Genomic DNA, 25,505 nt, shown 5'->3' on the forward strand with positions numbered 1-25,505 from the left:
TGGTGGGCTTAGTGGCGAGGCTCCAGCCTTTTCCTGAGCTCTTGCCTTGCTCCTCCTGGGTGGCTGGGAAAGCCCTCATGCTCTCCCCTTAGCCCATCAGTCCCCAGACTAGGAGGAGGGGTCACCCGGCTTCAGATGGGTGTTCATCTTCTCAGGCCTCTGGCTCTCCCGTGTGCTTAATTAAGCAGGATAGTATGGTGCTCTTATGCAGGAGAGTTCAAGGTGGGCTGCAGAGAGCCTCTTCCTAACACCTTCTCACAGTAGCAGAATAGCTTCAGGGGAGCTAGGAGAACTGGAAACAATGGTAGTTTTGTCCATTTTGAGCTCAAAAGGAGGGGGGATGGGTCCATGTGGTAGAGGACCTAAGTGGGCTGTTGAGATGACGGTCATAGCAGTGGACCAAGAGGATTTTATTATCATGGGAGGGGTAAGAGAGAGTGAGTCAGGTTTGTGGGATTCCTGCTCATCTACATCTTGATGCTTTTTAAGAAGGCCAGGAGATAGGATCTGTGGTCCCCACATAGCCTGGGAACTAGTCTTTTCCCACTGAGAAATGTATAAGAAAACTGCCTGTGCCGGGTGGTGGTGGTGCACACCTTTAATCCTAGCACTCGGGAGGCAGAGGCAGGTGGATCTCTGAGTTCAAGGCCAGCCTGGTCTACAGAGCCAGTTCTAGGACAGCCAGGACTATGCAGAGAAACCTTATCTCAGGAAAAAGAAAAAAGAAAGAAAGCCACCACTCAGCATCATACGTCCTGCCTCAGCTCTTGCTTTTTGTTGCAGAAACCAATGTTTTTCATGCAAGTGGGGCTGTTTTTCTAGGCAGTGTAACCCCAGAGTGTGTGCTGGAGGAGGTAGCTCCTGGTCCCTGGTGTGGCTCTTGTGCGTTCATCCGGGAGTAAAAGCCGTGGCCTCAGTGTATGACTCGCAGTTACCTTTCCCTGATTTTCTCTGTCAAAGCCTCTGCACATAGAAGAAGCCCAGGACTAGACGGGGTGATTAGCGTGGATGGCGTCATTCCCCAAGCCTCCCGTGAAGAGTTGCCGCTTTCAGCCTTTCCCATTGTCTTTAATCCCAACCCCCAAGTGCCAAGTGGCTTGGTTAGAAAAACGTATTTATTTCAGTAGACAATGAACAGCTCTGCTCTTGTTAGAGGTGGTCTCTATAAACATTTGAGTCAGAATATGCACGGCCCTTTGGACATATCCTAGAAGACTCAAACAAGGATCTGCTAGGAAGCCCAAGGGTCAGGGTACTTAGCAGGAGAGAAAAGCCAGGTCACCTAGCCTTGTGGACCTGGAATCTCCAGGACGACATCTTTCATGCGATTCCTGGATCCTTAGAGGAATGTCGACCCATTGTTTTTTAAAGGCCGTAGTTTTGAGCCCTCCATGGAAAAGACGGTAGAGTTGATATTGCTGGTGTTTACTGAACCGATGAGGTTGACTATTTTAATGGGAGGATTCAGCCGAAGTTCAGGTTTGATCCAGGCCATGGCCAGATAGTTCTAGAGAGAAGAGACACCAGAGTAGCCTAGAGTAGAAACCTAAGTGTACTCTCAGAGGTGGCACAGGAGTGGCCGGCATCGTTGCCCCTCCCCAGTGATCAGCACTCACCGGAGCCGAATAGACGAAGTTGAACAGTATAATCCCCAGAACCAGGACCACCACGCAGCATATGATTTTGGTGCGGTAGCGCTTGCAGAAAACATAGCAGAAGTTTTTAATAGGTGACTGGTACCACCAGGAGTCATTTCGTCTGCCCAGGACAGCAGATGCCAGAGAATGGAGGGTAAGAGGGACCTTCAGGTCAAGTGATCCAGAGCCTTGGCTCTTTTTTTTTTTTTTTTTTTTTTTTTTCTTTTTTTTTTTTTCAAGACAGGGTTTCTCTGTGTAGCTTTGCGCCTTTCCTGGAACTCACTTGGTAGACCAGGCTGGCCTCGAACTCACAGAGATCCACCTGCCTCTGCCTCCCGAGTGCTGGGATTAAAGGCGTGCGCCACCACCGCCCACCACCGCCCGGCTTTTTTTTTTTTTTTTTTTTTTTTTTTAGCAGACTGGGGAGCCCCTTACACCCAACCCCATGTCTTATTTCCTGACTGTAACTTAGCCATGTAGGAGGAAGTAACTATCCCTTTCCACATGGAGGCCCACCAGTCACCACCCTATACAAAGGAGGAGGCAAGGGCCTGGTGCCTCTGCCCCACAGGGCCCTTACACGGGAGGATGGAGTGTAGGGAATTGGTTGGGTTCTGACTGGCCTCGCCCGGCTGGCCTGATTAGAGCTTCCCTCTCTGACAGCATCTCCAGAGTCATCTTCACTTTACCCTAGAAAGGCCAGAGACAGAGGCAGGGCCTGCCCTGGTCAGACAGTAGGGGCAGGGGCCTTCCAGGACCACTTCCCTACCTCCACAAAGGAAGGGGGCTTTGGCTAAGGTCCTAGAAGTCTGCTAGAGCCAGGTTAGATGGCATCGTGGCCCTGTGCACTAAACACCTTCCCCAGCTCCTACCGACAAACGCCACTTGTCCCCATCGTGGACCTGACAAGGCCACCATCCAGTTACATTGGACTTCTTAAAGAGAGAGATGCGCTTCGGTTGCATGGAGGGCCATTTGCTGTCCATTTCCATCATCTTGAGGGAGCACTGCTTGCTGCTCACAGCCGGAAGGGGCATGTCTGATAAATTCAGCTCCAAGACCCCTGAGCCCAGAGAAAGGCCATCATCAGCAAGAGGAATTGTTTGTCCTGTGTCACAAACCCTACCCCAGGACCTCACCTAAGAAGTCATCAGGGGAGAAGAAGTCATTGTCCCATATCTGGATGATGAGCCGGGCTGGAAACTTCATTGAGGTGGGATCCAGGCTCCATATGTAGTCCTAGAGGACAGCAGAAGGCTGTGTTAATGGCCTGCCTCATGGACATTGCCCTTGGATGCCCATCAGTCCACTAGTCAGTAATGACAGACTAGCAAGGAAGAGGGGTTCTGCCTGAGGACTTGTTCCTAACATCTGGTCCCAGCTTGCAGGTCTCTGAAACGAGGGCGAATCTCTTGGACCCTAAGGCTCTCTCCCCTTTCTCCTTCCTACCCCTTACCTTCTGGCTTTGGACGCATACACGCTCTGTCGCCAGGTAGTCCATGGTAAAGATGAACCTCCAGTTGAAGATGGCCTTCCCAGTCAGGGAGTGGTAGTGGACATCTGTCTTCTGCATGTCCTTCTCTAGCCCAGATAGCCACCTGGGGCCAGAGTCCTTTCACCTGGGGTTCCTGTGTGTGGTCCCCATCCCGCCGCACACAAGCAGTGGCTGAAAGATGTCTCCCTCAAGACCAGGAGGTTCCAGCAGGGTGACAGAACCAGGAAACTGAGGGGCCTTCTGGAGTCCTCCCCCGCGTCTCACCCTTTGACGTAGATGTCGCTCATCTTCTCTTTACTTAAGGTCTGACGAACCAGGTCCACCTGGGAGGTACTCCAGATGATGCAGCGCAGTTCATACCTGCAGTCACTGTGCTCTGAGGCTGGGCTGAGGACCAGCCCCTACCCCCCCCCCCCCCCCCCCAGCCACAGTCTCGCAGAGGGAGGAGCTGCCCAGAGAGCCTGAACTTGGGCAGGAAAGCTCCTTCTAACGCTGGTAGAGAAGCATTCCCACTGCTTAGGATGGGAGGGCAGAGGCTCCCTGCACCCTGGGGGCTGAACTGGAGTGCCATGATTAGGAATTGGGTTTTCACAGACTCACCGTTTAGGCTTTCTGGGGCTGATGTTGACTCGGGGGCCAGGAGGCCCCAGCATCTTGGGGAAGATATCCACCCACATTTGTATTTTTCCCTAGAGCCAGAATGGATTTGCAGGTTGGAGGTTGCTGGTCTCTCTCCAGTTAGGTGGCATGAGGGAGGGCCAGAGGCTTGGAGGAGGCTGTATTCCCACCACCCAGGGGTTGGGCACAGAGATTTCCGGGAGGCGGCAAGTGGCCACCTGCCAACCTCTTTAGATTTTTTTTTTTTTTTTTTTGGTTTTTCGAGACAGGGTTTCTCTGTGTAGCTTTGCGCCTTTCCTGGAACTCGCTTTGGAGACCAGGCTGGCCTCGAACTCACAGAGATCCGCCTGGCTCTGCCTCCCGAGTGCTGGGATTAAAGGCGTGCGCCACCACCGCCCGGCTTTAGATTTTGTCTGGGAAGACAAGTGAGCAAGGGGGAAGGATGCTGACTGAGACCGAGAGTGTTGAGATGTCACTTAGGAACTGGGGTAGGGAGTGAGGAGGTCATGCTAGGTGGCCTGTTGTTGGGGATCCGTGGTGGGGGTGGGCCTTGTGTATTCAGCAGCATGGAAGCCTTAAGTAAGGAAACTGGATGGTCAGTAAGGTCATTTTGTGTTGTGTGACCACCATCTAAGGCTATTAAGCTGGCCATAAAGTAGAGAGTCTTGAGAGAAAGAATTAGTGGTGAAAATGGAGAGTAGAGGAACGGAAAAAAGGGGTGGAGCCACCAGCCTTGGAAAACAGGTAAACATGTTCTGCCCGTCAAACCACCTGGCCTACTTTTAGTCTTCAGAGTTGACCCATTTGAGAAAGCCAGTTTAATGAGGATGGTTATTTTAAAAATTGCTCAGCAGAAGACTTCATGAATGTTGAAAGATTTGTGGAACGATGGAGCCATTTTTATTGTTAGACAATGAGGGATAATTAAGGTGCCCTTGGAGATCTGTGTCCCTGGTTCCTTGCCATAGAGAAGACCGCTTGCAGTTAAGCATCCAGACCCGGGTTTTGCAGTGTTTGTACCCTCTGAGCTGTGATGCCACCTCCTTACACCTCAGGAGAGCAAAAGCAGTAATATAAACGGTTGGTGGGATACCCTAGAGGTTCCCACAACTGTTGTGTGGCATCCATTTCTTACAGCCTTTCCAGGTGTGACGCTCTAAGTGACATCATTGGAGCATCTTCCTTACTAACGTGCAAAGCATACTTGGCTCTTGTCTGTATTTATGTGAATTGTTGACCTGTCCTTGCTTTTCACTGTGAACTATGTCCTGGGTGGATGGGCACCCATTTCCTGATCCACACCAGTCTATAGGAGGCAGGAGCAGCCTCTCCATTCACATACCTGGTCGATACCTGGCTGGCTGTTACTGTACAGTGTGCGGGTCTCCACATGCTCAGGAACCAGCCCCTGGGTGTTCAAGATGTACAGTGCCAGGCGTTCCTTCTTAGGCCCCAAACCCTCAAAGGTAGGGGGTGTGGACTCTGGATAAAGATGGGATCATGAAGTCATTAGCATTTCCATCTGAGCACCCTCCCCAGCCCGGCCTGGATATTTGGCTACCTTTGCCTTCTATGAGAAGGGAAAATTGGCGAGATACGAGTACTCTCTACCCAGGGGCAACCTCTCTTCATCCTGCCCTCCCTTCTGCACTCCATCTCAGGTCCACACTTGTTCCCCAAGGCTACACTTCCATTGTCTGGAAGTGTGCTGGGCTCACCAAAGCTCCGCAACTCGAACCTTTTCCCATTGTAGAAAACTGAGTCGTTCTCAAGGTCAAATATCGGTGGAGGCAGCCCTTTCTGTCTGGCATAGCGGGTCAGAAGGTGGCTTGGGGACAGCTGATCCCGCCACCGAAATGGTCCTGACCTGTGAGAGGATGCAAGAGGAACAGATGGGAAGGAACAGGTCCCGGAGAACACACTGCTTTGAGCTGGTAAGGGTGCTGGGAACAGGGACAGAGAGGCAGGTCCAGCCCAGTTCTCAGCCTCTCCTCAGGTCTCACACCTCCCCCAACCCAGCTTGCTTGCTGAGTGGGTCCACACTCACTTGCAGTAGGATTTAGAGAGCCCACAACGGGCTCCAAAGCCAGACAGAAGTCGATTCTCAAGGTCGATAACTGTAGTTCCAATCTCATCATCTGCAGTAATTAGGTCAAAGTCGTAGAGCTGGATCTCTAGGTCCTTCTCCAGTGGGATGTTACATGTGAGTTCATACATCCTAGAGGCAAAGGGATTGGAAAGTGGCTGTGGACATATACTCTGCCTCACTGGCCAGCATCTCAGCCTAAGAGTCCCTGCCCTACCTCTTCACTCAGGGTGAACATGGGTAGCAGAGCATGGGATAGGCTTTTGTCCACCTGCATCCAGTCCCTGAACATGGCTAAAGGAATTTATAAAACAGCCTGTGCACGGAGACCTGAGTGCCTTTCCTTCGGGGTAGGGGGAGTGCGTGAAAAAGTGGTGGATAATCCACTTATCTGCCACCTTTTGAGCCCCTAAGAGTCGGTGAGACAGGCTCTGAAGAAATGCATCTGCCATGCTGGACCTGTGGTGGTACATGCCTTTAATCCCAGCACTCGGGAGGCAGAGCCAGGCGGATCTCTGTGAGTTCGAGGCCAGCCCGGTCTACAGAGTGAGATCCAGGACAGGCTCCAAAGCTACACAGAGAAACCCTGTCTTGAAAAACAAAAAGCAAAACAACAAAAGAGAAATGCATCTGCCTACTAGAACTGCCTTCCAGCATAGCCTGGAGGACCTGAAAAGTGGCAGTGGGTGACTGGGGGCAGCTCACGTGCCAAAGATAGGATCCAGAGTGTTGGGGTAGTATGAGTCCCGGCTGCCGAGTTTCGTCTGCCCCAGTTTCAGGATCACGTAAGGGTCACACTGCGGGGAGAGAAGCAGAGGGGAGGAAGGGAGGGGAGGATGAGTGGAGCAGGTGTGCACCGTGTGGTGCCTGCAGGTGGCGGCTACGAGGGTAGAAACAGCCGGAAGCACAACGGCATGCTGTCATTTAGGCTTGGCGTGGGGACCACTGGTGACAGGTGGGGCTGCTTTTTTACCAGGCCATTGTAGTCCTGTGGCTGCAGGTTGATGGCTCGTATCAGGTATACCCGCACCGTGCATGGCTGAGGGAAGTCCTCAGTCTCAGGCCAAGACGAGAACTGACGTGGGGGTTTAGGGGCCTCTGGGTCCTCAGGAAAGGGGTAGATGCGGAAGAGGCCCTGGGGGTGAGAAGACACTGGCAGCCCAATCTGACGGTGCTAAGCCTAACTTGGTAAAGCTGCCTGCCCTCACCACCACCACCACCACCACCCCTCCCGGGCCCCAGTACAGCAGGGAGAGTGAGACTGAGGATGAGTAGCAGGGGTCTTGAGGCAGGGACCTCATTTAAAGGGGCATTGGGCAAAAGCACTTGAAGCTACTTGGTGTTCCAGACTATGCTAATGTCAACTCTGACTACACACCCATCCCTTCAGGTTTGAATGTGAGGCTGGCTTCTGTGGACAACCAGCTTGAGCTAGAGCTGGTAATCTGAAGGTCTTGCCTCCCTCCATCCCTGCCTGCATAGACTGATCTGTGTCGCTCTACTTCTGGGGCTGTTTCTCAGGCCCCGGCTCATCTTCCTTAGGGCTTTTATTAGAAACTTCGGGGACAGGTGGGCTGTAGAGAGACAGGCAGCCCAGCTGTCGTAGACACACCTTGAATTCCCCTACCACAGGGCTATCCACCTTGGGCTTCTCCTGGTAAAGTCTGAAGGTCTGGCAGAAGTCTTGCAGGCCCTGGAAGGCCAGAACGGCCTCCAGCTCACAGTCATACACCTGTAGGGGGCATATGCAGGACCTGGGCTTGTGGGAACCACTGGAAATCAAGAGGTGAAGGGACTACCGGCTCCCAAGCCTTTTCCAGAATGTTGGGCTCGTCAGTGTCTGCTTCAGATGGAGCAGCTGGTGGGAGGGTTTCTGGTTCTCTGAGGGACAATGTAGGAAGTCCCTCCTCCCTGCCTAGGTGAGAGAGTGCTTGTCTTACAGGATCCCTGCACTACGTTAAGCTGAATGCGGTGATGCATCCCTGCACTACGCTAAGCTGAATGCGGTGGTGCATGCTTGCAGTTCTAGCACTCAGGAGGTAGAGGCAGGAGGTTCAGGAGTTCAAGGTCACCTATACCTACATAGCAAGTTGGAGACCTGCTTGGGCTACACAGGACTTTATTTCAAACAAGGCAAAACCTAACCAACAGTTCTGCCACTTGGTGGTACCCTGACAAACCACGACCAAGCCTCTAGCCCCTCCCAGAGGAGGTTTTGTTCCACCCTTTCCCAGGACCCTCACCTTCAAGGTGTGGTAGCTTTTGTACTTGTACGGCACGGAACTGTCACCATCACCTGTGGCCCAGAATAGCTTACTCCACCAGTCCACATCATGCTCATAGTCATCCTGACAGAGGGGTTCTTGTTGGCTCTCAGGCGGGCCTAGAGTGCTCCCCCTTGCCCCCCCAACTGGGATTGTCCTTTGTTCCCTGGTCTGAGTTCACTTTACCTCATCTTTGCTGGACTCCAACCAGAACCTCTTGTAGAGGGTGCCTAGGAACTGAAAAGTGAGGAGGTTACAGGAGAAGAGTGGAGAAAGCAGCTGAGGCGGGAACTCACGGCGCTCCTGTCCCCTTGCACTTCACATAGGCCTTTTAGTTCGGACAGGATGGAAGAGTCATGCTTCTTAGTGTTCATTGCCCATCTGTATAGTCAGGACTCAAACATGCTCAGAAATGCAGAACCTCACACTATCTGAACCCGTGGAGGCAGAATCTCCCCCGCACCCCAAAGTCTTACCATGTACCTAGGCTGTGATCCTCCTGCCTCAGCCTTTCCAGTGCTGGGATTACAAGCCTAACCACTATGCCCCACCCAGCAAAATCAATCTTCCCTCCCCCCTTATATCTTGTGCTAGGTATGGAACTCGGGGTCTATGCATACTAGGCAAGTAGTCTATCACTTAGGTACATCCCTACCCCTTGGTTTTTGAGACAGTGTCTTGCTTATGTAGCTCAGGCTGTCTCAGACCTTCAATCTTCCTGTCCCTCTTTCTGAGTGCTGGGATTCCAAGCATGTACCATTATGCCTGGCAGCATCTGCTTTTGATGAAGGTATTTAAGAGCTGCTCTGCATTAAAATGTGATGCTGATGCCCAAGTGCTGTAACTGTGGAACACATTAGACATAGAGGGACTTGGAACAAAATCTTAAGGACCGGCAACTCTCGTGGGATCCCTCAGTGGCCAGGGTCTCAGGTAAGGGAGTCTTAGTCCATACAATGCTTGCCTTGTGTGTTGGTTTTCTTGTTGCTGTGATTAAATCCCTGGACAAGAAGCAACTTTGGGGAAGAAGGAATAATTCTGGCTCACATTTCGAGAAGTCATGGTAAGGAAAAGACGGGCAGGTGTCTGAGGCAGCTGGTCACATTATGCATGAATTTGGGAAACAGTGATGAATGCCAGTGTTCAGCTTGCTTTCTCCCTTTTATTTAATGTAGGACCCCAACCCATGGGATGGTGCTGCCCACATTCAATTACCCTCATCTAGATAACCCCTCACAGACATGCCTAGAGGCTTGTCTCCTGGGTGAGTTTAGATCTTGTCCAGTGAACAGTCAGTGATAACCATCAGTCTTGCACGTGTAAGGATCTTGAGCTCGGGAACCTATGTAAAAAGGCCCAGCATGGTGGTGTGTGTTTGCTTCCCAGTACTGGGGAGGTGGAAACAGAGGAATCCCTGGAGCTGGCTGGCTAGCCTTACCTAATTAACAACGTCTAGGTCAGCAAGAAACCCCGTCTCAAAAGGCAAGATGGAGCTATGTCTGTCTGGTGTCCACACAGGTATACATATACACACATACCACGTATATCCTTACACAAATGAATAAATAAATAATAATAATAAAAGCTTGGGTGGGCTGGGTGAATGCCTGTAATCCAGCACTTGGGAGGAGGAGACAAGAAGATGGGGAGTTCAAGGTTATCCTCTGTTACATAGCAAGTTCAAGACCAGCCTCAGATACATGCGACCCTGACTCAGAACTCCCCTCTAACCTCCCTGAGACACTCAAGCAATTCTCACATGCAGACCTGACTGAGGACCAACCCTTAGCCTTCTACTGTACAGTTAAGCCTCCTCATCGGTTTGGTTTTAATAGACATCCCTCTACAGGGGCAGAGTCATTCATGGAAATGGTATGGGAGAAGGTAGCCTGGGGCCCTTACTCACAGTATTGGGCTTCTTCACAGACAGGGCTGTGGAGAGAACACAGTCATGAGCCTCAGGAAGGGAGAAGCCAAGGAAGAGGAGTGCCAACCCCACAAGGGAGCCAGCGTCGCGCCCTACTCCCAATGAGGGCTTCCTGTAGAGAGGGCTAGGAGAAGGATCATACCTGGCAGCGTTACAGGTGTGTAGTTCAGAGCCCAGGGGTCACAGAAATAGGGCTGGAGGAAGTCGATGTTGGCTTGACCCACCACAATCTGCTGGCCATAGACTTGGTTGTCCACCACTTTCACTACCAGGGGCAATGCATGGGTCTCCTCCAGAGGCATGAACTATAGCCCAAAGAGAGGGGAATGTGAGGTCCCTCAAGAGAAGAAGACTGTCCGTTGTCCAGTCCCTTCCCACGACCTCTTACCACCGTGAGGAAGAAGTTGGACTTAGGGAAGTTGGGATTCTCCTGGAAGTTGCTGATGGGCTCTGTCCTCAGGGACTCCTCCCCACATTCCACCAGGAGCTGTGGGTGATGCACCTTCATGTTTCGAAGGCCCCAAGCCATAATCTGTCAGAACCAGGAGAAAGCAGAGCAAGGGGCAGACAGAACATCTTAATCAGGGCAGGGACGAACTGGCCTGGAAGTGACAGCCTGAAGCAGGCCAGGGTTAGGAATGTGGCAGTACCAGAGCTAGCGTTTCCCTGCCCTGTGAGGGGACAGGCTACTTCTTAAAACCTGCTGTCTGCTGTCTCCATGAAGAAGGTGTCATCTAACCACCAGCCAGCGGATCTGCCTCCACTGGCCTCCAAGCAGACGCTCCAGACAGTTCTCAGACACTGAGCTCCCGAGGCTGACTGCCTCTGGAGCCCACAGGAGCAGACGGTGCCCAGATTTTGCAGAGTCTCTCTGCCTTTTGGCTTATTGCTGACTTGTGTCCTAGATAGCTCCATGACCAACCAGTGACCCGGCACCCTGTGATTTCTCTATCAGCTGACAACGGGGCACCTCAGGAATGTCCATACCCTTCATGAGAGCCTCCTTGGGGGCTGAGTGGGGACCAACTCCATTAGCTGGTCTTCAGGAGTCACTAGTTCCTGAACTACTTAATTGTTCTTTCCTGGCCAAATTGTAACAGGGCATAGAATAACCAACGTGGGGACCTCTGTTTGGCCTCAAGCAGGGAAGGGCTTACACTGTGGCTCTGTCGTCTCTGGTCACTGTGTTTGCAATGTATTTTCTCTGAGCCTTGATTTCCTTCTTGGAAAATCAATTCCTGATGCACAGGGACCAACCCAAGGTTAGTCCCACAGCAACTGCTCCCTGCCTGACCGCCATGTTGTCCAAGCCTCTGTTCCCATTTCTCTTGTCTCTCCTGCCTCTGAGAATGTGTTCTTAGGGTTCAAACTTTGAGCCAGGTTGTCAGAAAAGTCCCTCCAAGAGTTTCCAGGGCGCCCCAGGCTGCTCTGGGAAAGGCGTTCCCCCTGCCCCCCACCCCCACCCCCGTCCGCACACACCTCAATGGCCATCATTTTCACTTCGGGCTGGATGTTCTTGGGCAGTGCGTATATCCCATTCTTACAGGGGACACTTAGGATTGGCAGAGGTGTGTCTTTCAGCTTCTGGAGGACAGAGGAGGGAAAACGGAGCGTGAAGCCCTGGGGGCTCTGGTCCTGATGCTCCTATCCCCACCCAGAATGGCCCATAAAGGGCTTAGCTAAAGTCCCAGAATTGACGGGTTAAGCTAGAAGGGAGTTAAAGGGGAGACTGGCCAGGTGGACAGCATTGAACCCAGTGTGTGGCCCTGAGCCTCAGACTTTTCCTGAGGAGAAGGGGAGGGTCCTGGTGTGTGTGGAAAGCTGGAGATGGAGGGACACGTGCCCTGCTCTTCTCATCTGTACCTCAGTCTCGAGGATCAGCTCACAGGATGCCAAGATCTCACCCTCTTCCTCTCCCAACTCTCTCACAAGGGGATGCCACCTCAGGGGGGTCAAGGCCCAGCCTTGGAGGTCCAGCCAAACCACCGGGTGCCACATGCTCTGTGCCCATAAGATTTTGTTTCCCTAGAGGAGAAGGGAGTTCAGAGAATGTGGAGTTCAGATTTCCAGCATGGGCTTCTGAGGAAGAAAGGGGAGTTCAGTTAGCACATCTATTTGACTCCTCCACAGCAGCCTCAGTGAACCCCTCAACATCTTGTTCTAAAATACACCTCTACCCCTGAAGCGGGGCTCTGAGGTAGATCTTCCTCCCTCAAGCACAGCCTGCTGTACCCTTGAGTCATGCTGCCACAGTTCCAGCACCACAAGTGGGGGGTTCTCTCTGGTATCCTTGGGGTTCTCAAACAGCATAAGGTGCTGGAAGATGAGCGTCTGGGACCACGTCGGAGCTGCGGAGCTTCGTAGTGTCTGGGTACACAGGCTGTAGTTCAAGAAGACCACTCGAACGAAAGGCTCTAAAGCAGGGGGGGGGGGCCGGGCGTCACCGCTCCAAACTGCTAAGTGAGGGTGTCCTCTCTGCAGTGGCAGCCATTAGACCTGAGGAGACTCAGGATGGGCCGCCACTGCCAATGCCAGCCCTTCTAGAATGCAGCTTCAGCAGGAGCTGCAGATCAGCTGCCTACCCCACAGGCCAGGGGAACCTTGGCTTCCATCCATGTGAATGCCAGGCCCACTGTGGTTACAGCTTGGCTTTCTCAGGGATGAAGGGAAGAGGCTCTTATGGAGGAGTTCTAGGGATAAGACTTCCCATTATTATTATTATTATTATTATTATTATTATTATTATTTTGGTTTTTCAAGACAGGGTTTCTCTGTGTAGCTTTGGTGCCTTTCCTGAAACTCGCTCTGCAGCCCAGGCTGGCCTCGAACTTACAGAGATCTGTCTGTAAGTTCTGCCTCCTGAGTGCTGGGATTAAAAGTGTGCGCCGCCGCCACCCCCGCCCCCAGCCAAGGCTTCCCATAATTGATCATCCATAGCAGCATTGAGTGTCCTTTAATATGGTTGGTGATGCTCAGGGGACACAGAGTTCAGCAGACATCCCAGAAGCCCGGCCACCCATTGCTTATCTTCTATCACAGTGCCATTAACAGAACAGGGTGAGAGCACTCAGCCCACCTCCTGAATGATTCTGTGCGTCTTCCTCATACAGGGCCTCTTCCCTGTCTCTCTTCTACAAAGCCTCAAATGACATGGTTCCCCAGCATATCTCCTCTTTCTCTCTGTCTCTCTCTGTCTCTCTGTCTTCTCTTCCCTCCCTCCATTTCTTTTTATATTGTATGCATTTGTGCTTTGCCTACATATATGTCTGTGTGAGAATGTTGGATCCCCTGGAAACAGAATTACAGACAGTTGTGAGCTGCTGTGTGGGTGCTGAGACTTGAACCTGGATCCTCTGGAAGAGCAGCCAGGGCTCTTAACTACTGAGCCATCTCTCCAGCCCATTGTGGCACTCTTTTTCATGTCCCACCCTCTCTTCCAGTCCTCTGCCATGCGAGCTTCTCCCTCTTCTAGGCCTACTAATTGACCCCAGGTAAGTGACTGAGTCCCTCAACCCCCCTCCAAATTTCACAGCATTGGGGTCACATTTCAAGAGCACCCTAGACTTTGTAGTCTTTATTTGGTGGTCTTTTCCCCTAAATTACAGTCATAAGCTTTGTGCTGGCTAGTTTTATGTCAACTTGACACAAGCTAGAGTCATTGTAGAGGAGAAAGCCTCAGCTGAGAAATTGCCTTCATAAGACCATTTTGTAGGCAGGCTTATAGGGCATTTTCTTAATTAGTGATTGATGTGGGAAGGTCCAGCCTATTGTAGGTGGGGTCACCACTGAGCTGGTGGTCCTAGGTTCTATAAGAAAGCAGGCTGAGCAAGGCATGAGGAGCAAGCCAGTAAGCAGCACCCCTCCAAGGTCTCTGCCTCAGCTCCTGCCCCCAGGTTCCTGCCCTGTGTGAATTTCTGTCCTTGCTGCTTTCAATGATGAACTGTTATATGGAAGTGTGAGAGAAATAAAGCCTTTCCTTCCCCAGTTGCTTTTGGTCACGGTGTTTCATCACAGCAATAGTCATCCTAACGAGGACAAGCTGCTTGAGGGAGGGATCTGAACATCAGACATTTATCACAGGCATACGTGGATGTGTTGTCAGGCCTTGGGGGATAGGAGACAGGGCTGAAGGACAAGGGGCATTCCTACCCTGAAAGGTCAGGATCTGGTTGTACATCAGATTCCGGGCCTGGTAGATATAGCAGAAGAGCTGGTAGTAGTGAGGCTCTGGATAAAGAGACATCTCATTCATTCCTTACCTGTCCCCAGCTCTTCATAGGCTCCTCCCTCCTCCCTATCCTCAGGCTCTGGCCTCTGGGGCCCCTCAGCAGACTCCCAGGCCAGGGCTCACTGTTGAAGATGCAGTAGATGAAGGGCATGGTGGGGGTCCGGGGATTCTCGGGGGTGTGTTTCCAGGAGTCCTTCCAATGTTGCAGTGACCATGTTTTATTCTGTTCCTTCTTAGGTTGGCTCTCCAACTCCACTGCCTGTGCCCAGAAAGGCCGCCTTAAGGTTCTCAGTACTTCCTGACTCCTCTCTCCAGACCCTAGCCCCCCTGTACCCCTCTACAGATGCAAGCTGCCACACTTGAAGAGTTGGGGCCCAGCTAGCAGGGGTCAGGGATGTGTGTTCCTGAGCCTCTGGGAGGTAGAGTTAATAAACAAGTGTCACTCAGTCCACGGAGGCCTTACCAAGGATCCCTCCAGGAGGAATATGGAAGCCACACCCTTCTCCTTCTTGGGCACCAGTCGTCGGTGCCAACAGCGGCGACGGAACCGGCTCGTGGGCTGTGGGTCCAGGTTGAACTTGGAGTCAAAGGTGCCGTACTCCCAGCCCTCCTTTCCCTCGCCAGAGAGGTCCTGCTGTAGGAAAGAATGCAGGTTGGTGCCCCTGTCCCTGCGTCGCAAGTGACCCCTGCCTGTGTCCCAGCCAGGGCTGTTGTTCCAGATGTCTCACCATCTGCAGGAAGGAGAGGGTCTCCATCTCCTGGCTCAGCTCCTGGCCCTGCTCCCTGGGGTTCCGGAAGCGGACGCGCACCCAGCGTCGCCGGCGGTATGAATGGTAAGTCTTTTCCACCGAGTTCCAGATCTGGGGCAGGCCGGAGGGTGGGATTCCTACTCCATATTCCCAGCCTGCAGGGGCGGCACCATAGCCTCTGGGTCCACGTGTACCTGCAGACTTGGGGAGGTGCTTGGACATGCCTGAGAGAAGGTCTCTAGAGGGACAGGTCCTGGGGGCAGAGGGGTCCTCATGTCCGGGAAGATATGCTCGAATTGTGTAATTTGGGCTACATGGGACCAAGTGCAGCAATTGCTTGCATCTGGAGCCCAGGACTCAAGACTTCCAATCCACCGCTGCCTCCCTGGAGCCGCTTTGGTTGAACCGAAGCTCAACAACCAAATCCATATTCACCCGCAGTCATCCACCATTCCCTAAGCGGCTGGGAATCCCCAGGAATTTAGACACATCCAGCCAGAGCTTGGCCACTCACAGGCTGCTAGAAGAACCAACCAGATTCGAATGCTTCAGGGTCCCAGGCCTTCATGCCCTTAGACTTGACCAGAGACTGACCTTCACTGTCCACTGCATGGTTGAGCTCCACAATCCAGTTGTTCTTAAAGTGCCATCCTTGGGGACACTTCACATTCTCCAGGGCTTCCACGGGCTGTCCGTTCTGTTATGGATGTTGAGGGTGAGGGAGGGTCATGCGAGGTAGCCACCCTCAAGGCCAGAAAACCTTGTTACTTCTGCTGCCACCCTGGCTCATTTATTTAGAGGTGAACGGCTCCTTCCTTGTTCACTGGGGACACGTTAGACTTGCATGGGTCTACTCAGTGGCCAGCAGCCTCTGGGCTAACTCCATTAAAATGAAACAAAATTTCAAAGGCTGGTTCCTGTATCCTAGCACCATTATTTCCTAAAGAGTCATGGAGTGATAGAGAAGACAGAATATTTCTGTCAAGACAGAGTGTGTGTGTGTGTGTGTGTGTGTGTGTGTGTGTGTGTGTGTGTGTGTGTGTGTGTGTGTGTGTGTCTGTGCACGCACACACGCGACACTCATGCATGTGGAAGCTGGGAGTAGTCTCATTGTTCAGGAGCCCATTGGTCTTAGTTTTTGAGACAGCATCTCTTACTGAGATCTGGGGATTACCTGTTAAGTTAGACTGTCTGACCAGTAAGCACTAGGGGCGGGGCCTACTGTAGTCGAATATTATTGTAAGATGTGTTACTTTTGTTTGTGTTGCATTTGTTTAACTCTGTGAAGCTGTGTTCCTGTGCCTGTCTAAACACCTGATTGGTCTAATAAAGAACTGAATGGCCAATAGTGAGGCGAGAGAGAGAAATAGGCGGGGCTGGCAGGCAGAGAGACAATATAGAGGGAGAAATCTGGGAGGAGAGAGGAGAAAAAGGATCTAGCAGCCAGAGAAGGAGGAGGACTCCGGGGCCAGCCACCCAGCTACACACACAGCAAGCCACGGAGTAAGAGTGAGATGCAGAAGTAAGAGAACGGGAAGAGCCCAGAGACAAAAGGTAGACGGAATAAATTAAGGAAAGCTGGCAAGAAACAAGCCAAGCTAAGGCCGGGTGTTCATAATTAAGACCTCCGTGTGTGCTTTATTTGGGAGCTGGGTGGCGGCCCCCCCAAAAGAGCCAAAAAACAAACAAACACAAAAAAAACCCAGCCTACTTGTTTCTGCCTCTCTGCCCCTGGGGCTGTAAGTACATAGCACCGTGAGTGGCTTTTTATGTCAGAACTGGGGATAGGACTCAGGTTCAGATTCCAACTCCTGGGTTCAAGCGATCCTTCTGCCCTGTCTCCCAAAGCAGCTGGACTACAGGCTACATAGTGTCTTAACTCTTTCTGACATCCAGTTTAAGGTCTGCAGTTTGCTGTCCTTGGGTACAACCCCTTCATGGGTGCTAGAAGAACCTCAGGGCTGAAATACTTATCTAGGTTCCCACGGCATGTATGGAACAGAGTTCAGACATAGCACTTACTGCTGGGACACCCCAACTTCTGAGTCCTTCCCCCTCAATCTGGTCCTTGCCTCTCCCCCACACCCCGTACCCTGCGGCAGGATGGCGACACTTACCACGTCTGTGTTGGGGATAGCGGCAGGCACCCAAGCGCCTGTGGCTTTGCGGCTCTGGTTCTCATACACCTCTTCCAGCACCTGGCTCTTGTTGATGTCTGTGTCCAGGAGGAGTCTGGGCAGCAGTGAGACCCCAAGTTCTCAGAACTGTCTGAATTCCCACGGGTCATCCTCGGCTGGCCAACATCCTTAGGTGACATCCCACTTCCCTTTAGCTAGGCAGAGCCTGGCATGCAGACAGCTGTTGGGCAGGGCTGTTGGTCTTGTGTATTCCCACTCACAGGAACCAGCTCACTGGCTTTGGAGCCCACCTTCTTAAGTTCCCACTAGCCCTCCCAGGTGAGAGGGAGCCACACAGCAGGACATCCCGGGTGCCGGGTCAGGGCTGGCACCTTCCTTACCTCCTCTGAGGCTCCACAATCCAGTCGCCCTGCCAGTGCCACCCCACGGGAGCCTTGAAATCTGACTTGGGGACGGCCTTGCGTCCCATGACATCTGAGAAGGTGGGGCAGTAGTACAGTCCTTGCTCTCCCCACTGGTCTTTGTACTTGGCCTGATTTTCATACTGGGGGAGGGGAGTCCCGGTCAGTGCCCATACCTCCTCCGTCAACCACCTGGTCCTGGGGGTCCTGAGACTCCTGTTCCCCAACCTTTAGAAATGTAGTAGCCAAGCAAGACAGGGCCATGTCCCAACTGTTCCTAGGAGACAGAGGCTCAGCAGTCGACACTGCCTGGCATTGCACAGCTGGCCGATGAGTGGGGTGATGCCCAGGGCAAAGCCTGTGTCTTTGATGAGACCTGCCTACTCCCTAGTCACTGCAGACCTGAGAAATCCAGTCTTGCTACACATGTACCCTCTGTGTTGCTTCCAGGTCTTATTTCTCTTGTCAGTCCCTCCATCCCTTCTCTGTCCCTGCCTTATGCAGGCCTGGTTAGACACAGCTGTCCCTTGACTAACCTCAGGGAATTGGTTCCAGAATGTCCCTGGCTACCACAGTCCACTCTCTAGCCTCTTACATTGTGAAATGGCCTAGCATCTGTGTACAACATATACTTTAAATCATCTATAGATGACGCAAAACCTAATACAATGTCGGTGCTATGTCAACATTCTGCTAGCGTATTGCTGAGGTCATAGTGACAAGGAAAAAGGTATGGACGTGTTTGGTATGGACGCAACCATCACGAACTTAACTGCCTTTTCAAGCCACAGTTGGCTCAGTACATGAATGGAGATTCAGTTGAATGGGGAGCTGACTGTATCATGGTATATTACCGACACATGCAACTTAAAACACAGCAATGTTATAAATGCATGTTTTTTTCTCTTTTGAAATAGCTCTGACTAGCCTGGGACTCTTTATGGAGCCCAGGTCAGCCTTGGATTCTTGGCACTTCTCCTGCTTAAGCCTCCCAAATGCTGAGATTGCACGCACGTGTCAACCAACTACAAAAAAACATTACAGTTCTGTAACTTAAAAGGCCTGTGTTGTGGAATTCTGTCTTCCAGACTTGACACTGCCATTGCTGTCCTGAAATCAGGTCAGCTGTGACTACCCATAGGCGGCCTTTGCAAGATGGGGCCACCTGTTCCTCCTTTAGAGTACATGAGCAGCTTACAAGGCTCATGGGCTCCTCTCCTCCTCAATATATAAGCAGTTAACATTGCTGGGAGGAAGGTTTCTCCAGTGGGGTAGACATCCATACATTGCACATGCTTCTGTAAGTAACCCCATTAGCTCTCCAAGCTGGATGGAACTGTTTCTTTGCTCTGTCATGGGCCATCTATCTGAGGTGGGTAGACATTTGCTCACATCTCCCCAGAAAGGGTCACATAATAGCCCGACACTCAAACCTTACTTCCCTTCTGCTGGCAGAACTATTTTCCTGGGCCAGCCCCGCTCCAAAGAGCAAAGGTCATCCCTTGCCCTCTGCAGAGCCGTCGGCCCAGCTGTTCTCCCTGCATCCCAGGTTGTCGTTCTGTGGGCAGAAGTCTCATCTCCCACTCCTTTCACACTCCCTGACCTTTCCCCACCTCCCATGACCTCCAGTCTGGCCCGAAGGTCTGGAAAGGGTCTGCGGGGGTCCCAAGCTGCCTGTTGGTGACAAATGAGAAGTTTTGCAGTTTGGAGCCCTGATCTGTTCACATGCCTTGAGCAAAGCTTGGAGGGAGCTCTCAATAAACTGCTACCAGGAACAGTGTGACCAGGGACCAGCACGTGCCTGTGGCTCGCGAGCAGGGATGCTAGGCTAGCACCGTCCTCAATGGCTTTCATCGCTGCTGTCTCTCAGAGTTGTCAGACCTGGTCAGTGTCCTCCCCTGCCTTTGGGTCTGGACTATTGTCTCTTCACTTTCTCTTCCTGAACTGCATATGCCTGACTTCCCTGGCTTAGCCCTGACTTAGCTGACCCACCCCACCCTCCAAATGCCCTGCCTGCGTGCGTGCATCCGTGCCCGCCCACTCACCGTCTCTGCGTAGACCACCATGTTGCCTTGTTGGAGCAGCTTCAGATTCTTGCTGTGTACGACATTGCCAAGCCACATGCAGACCCGGAGGTGAGCTGGGACCCTGTTCTGTCCTTCACCTTCTGGGTACTGAGCCAGAGGCAGATCAGTCCCGTGGGTGTGCCACAGGGGTACCACTCCCCAGGGGGACAGGGGGACAGGTGAGGGAGAGGGGGAGGGAGGGGGCACACATTGCCAGAAGGGGTCACATCCACCCCTTTTGCCTGAGCTGTGGGAGCAGGGCCCTCGCATCAGACTGTGTGCCGGAGTCAGAGAGTCTAGAAGGGGCTAAAGCTCTGGGCTGATCACCAGCGCTGAGAAGTGACTGAGTTCGGCCCTGCTGTTCACAGAGGGTGACAAATAGAAAAGAGGAGCAGTGCAGAAGGCGGTCGGTCGAGGCTGCCTGGGGAGCCAGGGGAAGGGGAGAACGGTGGTTTTGGTGATACTAGCTAACGAATCACGGCCTGCTGCTTGATCACTGGGCACCAGCACTTTGCTAAGCACCTCCGTCCTCATACCCCACGTGAGGGTGTCACCAAGCACGGGAGTGAGTAACCCACGGAGGCCGGGATGCAGTCAGGCACTAGACAGGAAGAAGGGCTTTGCATGATAGTGGGAAGGGCAGGGTGTAGGCGTATTTGGGATCGGGGAGGCCCAGAGTGGCCTGTCTGTTGACAGGGTTGATACAGGTGGCTAGGGCAGGCCAGGGAAGCTGCATCTTCCCTGAGTGGCGATGGGAGCCATGAAGGGGCCGTGAGGACCCTCCTTCTCTCCAAGACAGAAGGCCATCATTGGGGGTCCGGTCAGTCTTATGTTATAGCTTACTTCTGATCTGAGGAGCTGGTACCAAATCCTACAGTCACTGAATATTCTGGAAGTTATCCAATTTTGTGGCTCACAGGAGAGATGACAAGATATTAGACAGCATGGTAGGCATGGGAGTGACAGAGGATGTGGAGAATTTGAGGAGCATTTACCACAGATGTGGGCTTGGCAGCAGCTCACATGCTGAGAAATGCAGGCCCCTGCCTTCCTCTGGGGACTTTGAGCTCTGCTCCACTTAATGCAGGGCCAGGGAAATAGCACATGGGCCATGCCTTCAGGGAGGCCCCATGGGACTTTCACGCAACCCCAGGGGTTCTCTCTGGGAATTTGGGAACCCCATCTCTCCCGAAAGACGCTCCTCCTTCCCCACCTGTAAGAGGAGGTTCTGAATCTTCCCACAGAACTTGCCAGAGCTCAGGGGTCCTGCTGGGGAGAACAGGACAGTATGGGCAGGCACCCGAGCATAGGCCACTCGCTGCTGCTTAGACGTCAGCCAGATCATCACATCAGGCAGGCTCTCCTGGGGCTGCCAAGGTGGGAGAGCGTCAGGACCATCAGGCCAGCGCCAGGCCTCACTGTCCAGCCAGTGTGTCCAGTGCCCACCTCGGGGATCACAGCATTGAGACGACGCAGCCAGTCCTCTGCCGTGACTACCATCTTCCTTGGCTTGGCCTCCGAGGCCCTCTGCGCCAGTTGGCGCAGAAGATGGCTGCGAAGCTGCCATTTATTCTTGTCCAAGTTGTTAGCTTTGGGCTGAGCAGTCATACAAGGCAGAGGGCGCCTGTGACCAGGACAAGTTAATAGGAAGGGTGTGTCTATTTCTGGTCCCACTGCAGGCCAGTGTTCCCTTTCTAGCCTGGAGACTCGACCCTACCCACGGCTGGCCTGACATGGAGAGCCCTGCCCAGCTCTCCCTAGGAAGCTGGCTTGCTGTGGGCCCGACGCAGGCTCTCACCCAGCCCTCTTCCATCCTTGAACTCCTGCAGTGTGCTAGGTTGGTTCCCAAAGACCTCTTCTGGGTAGATTTTTTTTTTCCATGGAAGAGGCTAGCCAAAATCTGGTGGGGGGCAGGGGGAAGCTTTCCCACGAGCTTGAAACGGGCGCTCTGGATGGGGTAAGCAATGGTGAGAGTGTGGGCTGGTCTAGGCAATGCAGATCTGCCCATATGCTGCAGACACTGAGTGTGGACATGGGGCAACAAAGCCTGTGGTAGACTGGAGTTCAGGGCTGTTCTGCATGGGCAGGGAGAAGCAGCTTTGTGTAGGCTGAAGCTGGGGGGGGGGGGCGGTTAGAGCGGTGTTCCTTTTGGGGTAGGGGTCCATCGGGTGCTACTCAGAGCTTCCAGTTTCTCTTTTGACCCCTCCCTAGCTCATCCGAAGCCCACCCCCAGCCCGGGTCCTCAGCTCCTACCGGCAGTCCTCTATCAGCTCCCTTAGCAGCTTCTCCCACTGTTGGAGCAGAGCTGGATCCTTTGGATTCCGTATGGACTTGAGGGTGTCCAGGTTGGCTTTCTGTCCATTGAGAGGAAGGGCGAGAACTAGCCTCAGCCTGGCACAGTTCTCTATGATATGGGGTCCCAATATCATGGTGTGGACAAGTGCGAGGTGTGACTGGTTTCCTGGTACCGTGGTGTATGTTCCCAAGCCTCCCATCCACCCCAGCTCCCTCCTGTACACTCACCAGGTGATCCCTGGTGATGTGGAGGAGGTTGAGGCAATTCATCCGGAAGCTGACATCCTCCCAGTGGGAGGTCACTGTCACCACAGGCTTCGTGTTGTACCAGGGCACATAATGGTAGATAGTCCCTGAGACACGGAGACATGGGGGTAGGGGTGGACATCTGAGGGACCATACCTAGAAGGTCCTAATCACGGTATCCTCCTAAAGGATTGTTCCTGGGCCACTTTGGTTCTCAAGGATCTGCTAACCATGCCACGTGGGCCCTCCAGCCCGAGCCCAGGATGAGTACTTGGTGAACACAGCTGTTTTTTATTGGGGATATATTGTGTTCTGTGTGTCATGTGGCTTTTCAAGACCTCTGGTTTACAGGTAGGAAAACCAGGTGGGTGCTGATGTGGATGCTGGGTGCTGATGTGGATGCTGGGAACTGAACTCAGGTCCTCTGGAAGAGCAGTGAGAGCCATCTCCCCTACAGGATACTTTTGTTCTGCAATACCCTGCTGTGTTGGCCTCAAAGGAACAAAACCACAAATGCCCCAAATGTCTAAGCAGCAGAGAACCTGTGAGGTTAGTGTTCAAATCTTGAAAAAGTTGTGCTTCTTCTTTGGTAAGTTCAGGCCCAGAGTAGGACAGAAGGCTGGGCACTACCCAATGTGGGCATTCTAAAGGACACCCCATGTCCGGTGACTCCTGAAAGATACGTTGAGGTCCTAACCTTGCTGCCTCAATATACCATCTAACTTGGAAATGGAGTCACTGGTGAAGTAATCAGTCAAGACAAAGTCATTCATTGTGGAGTGGGATGTCCCCTTAAGCTAATATGACTGGGAGACAGAAAGATGGTGCCCACATGAAGACCCAGCACCACAGGGAGCCGAGGGAAACTAAAGGCAGAGATTGGTCTGCTAGATGAAGAATACCAAGGTTTGCCCTCAGCACGCTCCCAGGGAATCAATCCTGACTCCCTCACTTCCAACTTCCACCCTCCTATCCTCTTATTTTGACTTTCATTACACGAGTATGCATGATTTGTGTATGTGAGTGTAGGCATGCCCACGCCACAGCATGTGTGTGGAGGTCAGAGGGCAACTTTAGGAGTCCGTTCTCTCCCCTCACCACGTAAGTTCTGGGGATCGATCACTTTTTGCCCACCGAGACATCTTGTCACCCCAGAGTTGTCAAGTCACCCAGTTTCTTGGACAAGGTAACAGCAGACCTTGAATAAAAAGCAGGTACCCCCAGACCTCTGCTCTCGGGGCCAGGGTGAATACAAGATGGCCTATCACCCGGAAGGGGACAGTGAGGACACCTGCCTGTCTCCACTGTGGCTCTAGATGGAGGGGAAGAAAACCTTCCCCAAGACATAGGGCGCAGCTCAGCGCTCTGAAGCACGCTACTGGCGAAGTCTGAAGGATGCCAAGCAAGCAATTGAGAAGTGGTCCCTGAGCAGAGGCCCGGGTCCCTGGAGTAAGGGACAGGCAAATCTCCCTGGAGAATGAAATCTGAGCCAGACCTCAAAGAATTCCCACAACATGGAGAGAAAATTGGCAGTCTGGAAACAGCACACACATTCCTAACCCAGCAATTTCAGTTGTAAATACCCTACAGGGAGACAAATGCGGCGGTGCTAAGAGGGGTGAGGAGGGCTTGTAGCAGCTCCGACTGGAATGGCCCGAAGTTGGAACAGGCTAAAGTGTGCTCCACAGTAGAAGGCATAAACAGCTTAGGGTAGTCATCCATCTCACTGTTGTGAGCAGCCATGTGGGTGCTGGGAATTGAACCTGGGTCCTCTGGAAGAGCAGCCAGTGCTCTTAACCGCTGAGCCATCTCTCCAGCCTCCCATATTGTATTCTTTAGGGGACAATGACAAGAAGGAAAATCAGCACGTTTGGCACAGATGCAGGTTTGTTGATTAGAATGTGAGGACATGCGCACAAATATGTGTGTGTGTGGGGGGGAGCAAGTGTGATCTATGTAATGCATGTATGAGTGTGATACTTGTGCACAGTATGGGGAGTTACTTCAGAGGAGAATGTCAAATATGAATGCCAGATTACTTACCCTTCCTGCTCTTTGGGGCAGGGACTCTCCTGGAGCTAGTCTTTTTAATTATTTTATTATATGTGTATGGGTGTGTGTCTGTGTATCACATGTGTGTCTGATTCCTGCAGAGGCCAGAAGAGAGCATCCAATCCCCTGAAATCGAAGTTACAGACAGTTGTGAGCCACCATGTGGATGCTGGGAACCTAACCCAGGTCGTCTGGAAGAACATCCAATGCTCTTAACCATTGAGCTCTCTCTGTCCAGTCCCCTGGAGCTCAGTTTACTTGGCTCAGTGATCCAACCTGTCCCAGTGAAACAAGACCCAGTGATCCTCCTGTCCCCACCCCAACTTCGTGATGTGGTTACAGGCTTCTTATATGGGAACTATACTATTAATTCCAACCCTCATGCCCTCTTAAATGCTGAACCATCTCCAGCTCTTGTTTTAGTATTTTTCAATTTCTTTATGTTTTGGGTATACTTCTTGTGTATAATAATGCTAGGTTTTTTTTCCTTACTTTTTTGTTTGTTTATTTATCTGGAGATGGGATCTCTCTACATAGCCCTGGCTGTCCTGGAACTCTCTATGCAGACCAGACTGGCCTCAAACTAGCGATTCACCTGACTCTGCCTCTAGGGTGCTGGGAGTAAAGGCATGTGCTCCCATACCTGGCTTGTTTTAGTATTTTTGATGCCTGGTTGGTTAAACCTGCAGTTGTTCATGATAACACATGGCTGACGATGTTCACACAATGGAATACTAAGGACATGGAAGTGAGCATAAGTAAGCTACAACCGTATTCAAGCATATGTTGGCCTGTGAACACATTCTACAAACCAATGAATGAAGAAGGCAGGGATAAAAAGAAAAAAAGAATACATATGATATGTGTTCTTTAATACATATCATGAAATGAAGGTTAGGAGTGCCATTGCCCTCGGTGGGTGGGGGTAAGAGGCACAGACCCCTAGGGGGTGAGAATTCTACTTCATGATCCGAGTACTATTATCTGGCGTATTTGCAGCAGGATTAGTCACTGAACTCATGCTTTGGTTTGTGTGGGTTTTTTTTCCATGAGTATGTTATCCTTCCATCAAGCCTTTACTTAAGAAACTGGAAAATGGTGATGCCCTGGTGAGCGTCATGGTGGAGGAAGCCACCAGCTGTTTTTCAGTCCCAGGGGCTGTGGTTGGGTTTGAACTTACACCGACCATGAATACTTTTATTGTAAAAATATGATTTGTCATTTGTCTCACACACACAAAGGAAAATAGTGAGGACCAAAAGGACAGAAGCGGTGTGTACAATCCAGTGTGCGGAGAGGTGGA

At 52.1% G+C, this 25,505-nt stretch overlaps 1 protein-coding gene across 1 annotated transcript in view; it reads right to left on the reverse strand.

The window, feature by feature from the left end:
• Window positions 1–88: 88 nt before the first annotated feature.
• Fer1l5 (fer-1 like family member 5) overlaps window positions 89–25,505 on the reverse strand; it is a 53,137-nt gene continuing 27,720 nt past the window's right edge. Inside the window, exons 20-53 of the mRNA XM_052745157.1 lie at window positions 22,133–22,257; window positions 21,863–21,963; window positions 21,056–21,233; window positions 20,823–20,978; window positions 19,589–19,717; window positions 17,523–17,686; window positions 17,122–17,236; window positions 15,599–15,701; window positions 14,984–15,159; window positions 14,719–14,889; window positions 14,379–14,514; window positions 14,177–14,254; window positions 12,260–12,441; window positions 11,891–12,052; window positions 11,507–11,611; window positions 10,416–10,559; window positions 10,170–10,332; window positions 10,007–10,032; window positions 8,287–8,337; window positions 8,080–8,184; window positions 7,449–7,568; window positions 6,810–6,971; window positions 6,542–6,633; window positions 5,798–5,968; window positions 5,469–5,617; window positions 5,093–5,232; window positions 3,733–3,821; window positions 3,397–3,492; window positions 3,094–3,235; window positions 2,777–2,876; window positions 2,510–2,700; window positions 2,218–2,327; window positions 1,617–1,758; window positions 89–1,507 (exon numbers count right to left, since the gene is read on the reverse strand). Of these exons, the coding sequence (XP_052601117.1) occupies window positions 1,340–1,507; window positions 1,617–1,758; window positions 2,218–2,327; window positions 2,510–2,700; window positions 2,777–2,876; window positions 3,094–3,235; window positions 3,397–3,492; window positions 3,733–3,821; window positions 5,093–5,232; window positions 5,469–5,617; window positions 5,798–5,968; window positions 6,542–6,633; window positions 6,810–6,971; window positions 7,449–7,568; window positions 8,080–8,184; window positions 8,287–8,337; window positions 10,007–10,032; window positions 10,170–10,332; window positions 10,416–10,559; window positions 11,507–11,611; window positions 11,891–12,052; window positions 12,260–12,441; window positions 14,177–14,254; window positions 14,379–14,514; window positions 14,719–14,889; window positions 14,984–15,159; window positions 15,599–15,701; window positions 17,122–17,236; window positions 17,523–17,686; window positions 19,589–19,717; window positions 20,823–20,978; window positions 21,056–21,233; window positions 21,863–21,963; window positions 22,133–22,257 (4,442 nt within the window). The 3' untranslated portion in view covers window positions 89–1,339. The remainder of the gene's footprint in view (window positions 1,508–1,616; window positions 1,759–2,217; window positions 2,328–2,509; window positions 2,701–2,776; window positions 2,877–3,093; window positions 3,236–3,396; window positions 3,493–3,732; window positions 3,822–5,092; window positions 5,233–5,468; window positions 5,618–5,797; window positions 5,969–6,541; window positions 6,634–6,809; window positions 6,972–7,448; window positions 7,569–8,079; window positions 8,185–8,286; window positions 8,338–10,006; window positions 10,033–10,169; window positions 10,333–10,415; window positions 10,560–11,506; window positions 11,612–11,890; window positions 12,053–12,259; window positions 12,442–14,176; window positions 14,255–14,378; window positions 14,515–14,718; window positions 14,890–14,983; window positions 15,160–15,598; window positions 15,702–17,121; window positions 17,237–17,522; window positions 17,687–19,588; window positions 19,718–20,822; window positions 20,979–21,055; window positions 21,234–21,862; window positions 21,964–22,132; window positions 22,258–25,505) is intronic.

Source organism: Peromyscus californicus, unplaced genomic scaffold, assembly GCF_007827085.1.
Source record: "Peromyscus californicus insignis strain IS unplaced genomic scaffold, ASM782708v3 Scaffold_19__1_contigs__length_69161282, whole genome shotgun sequence".
Lineage (NCBI taxonomy): Eukaryota > Metazoa > Chordata > Mammalia > Rodentia > Cricetidae > Peromyscus > Peromyscus californicus.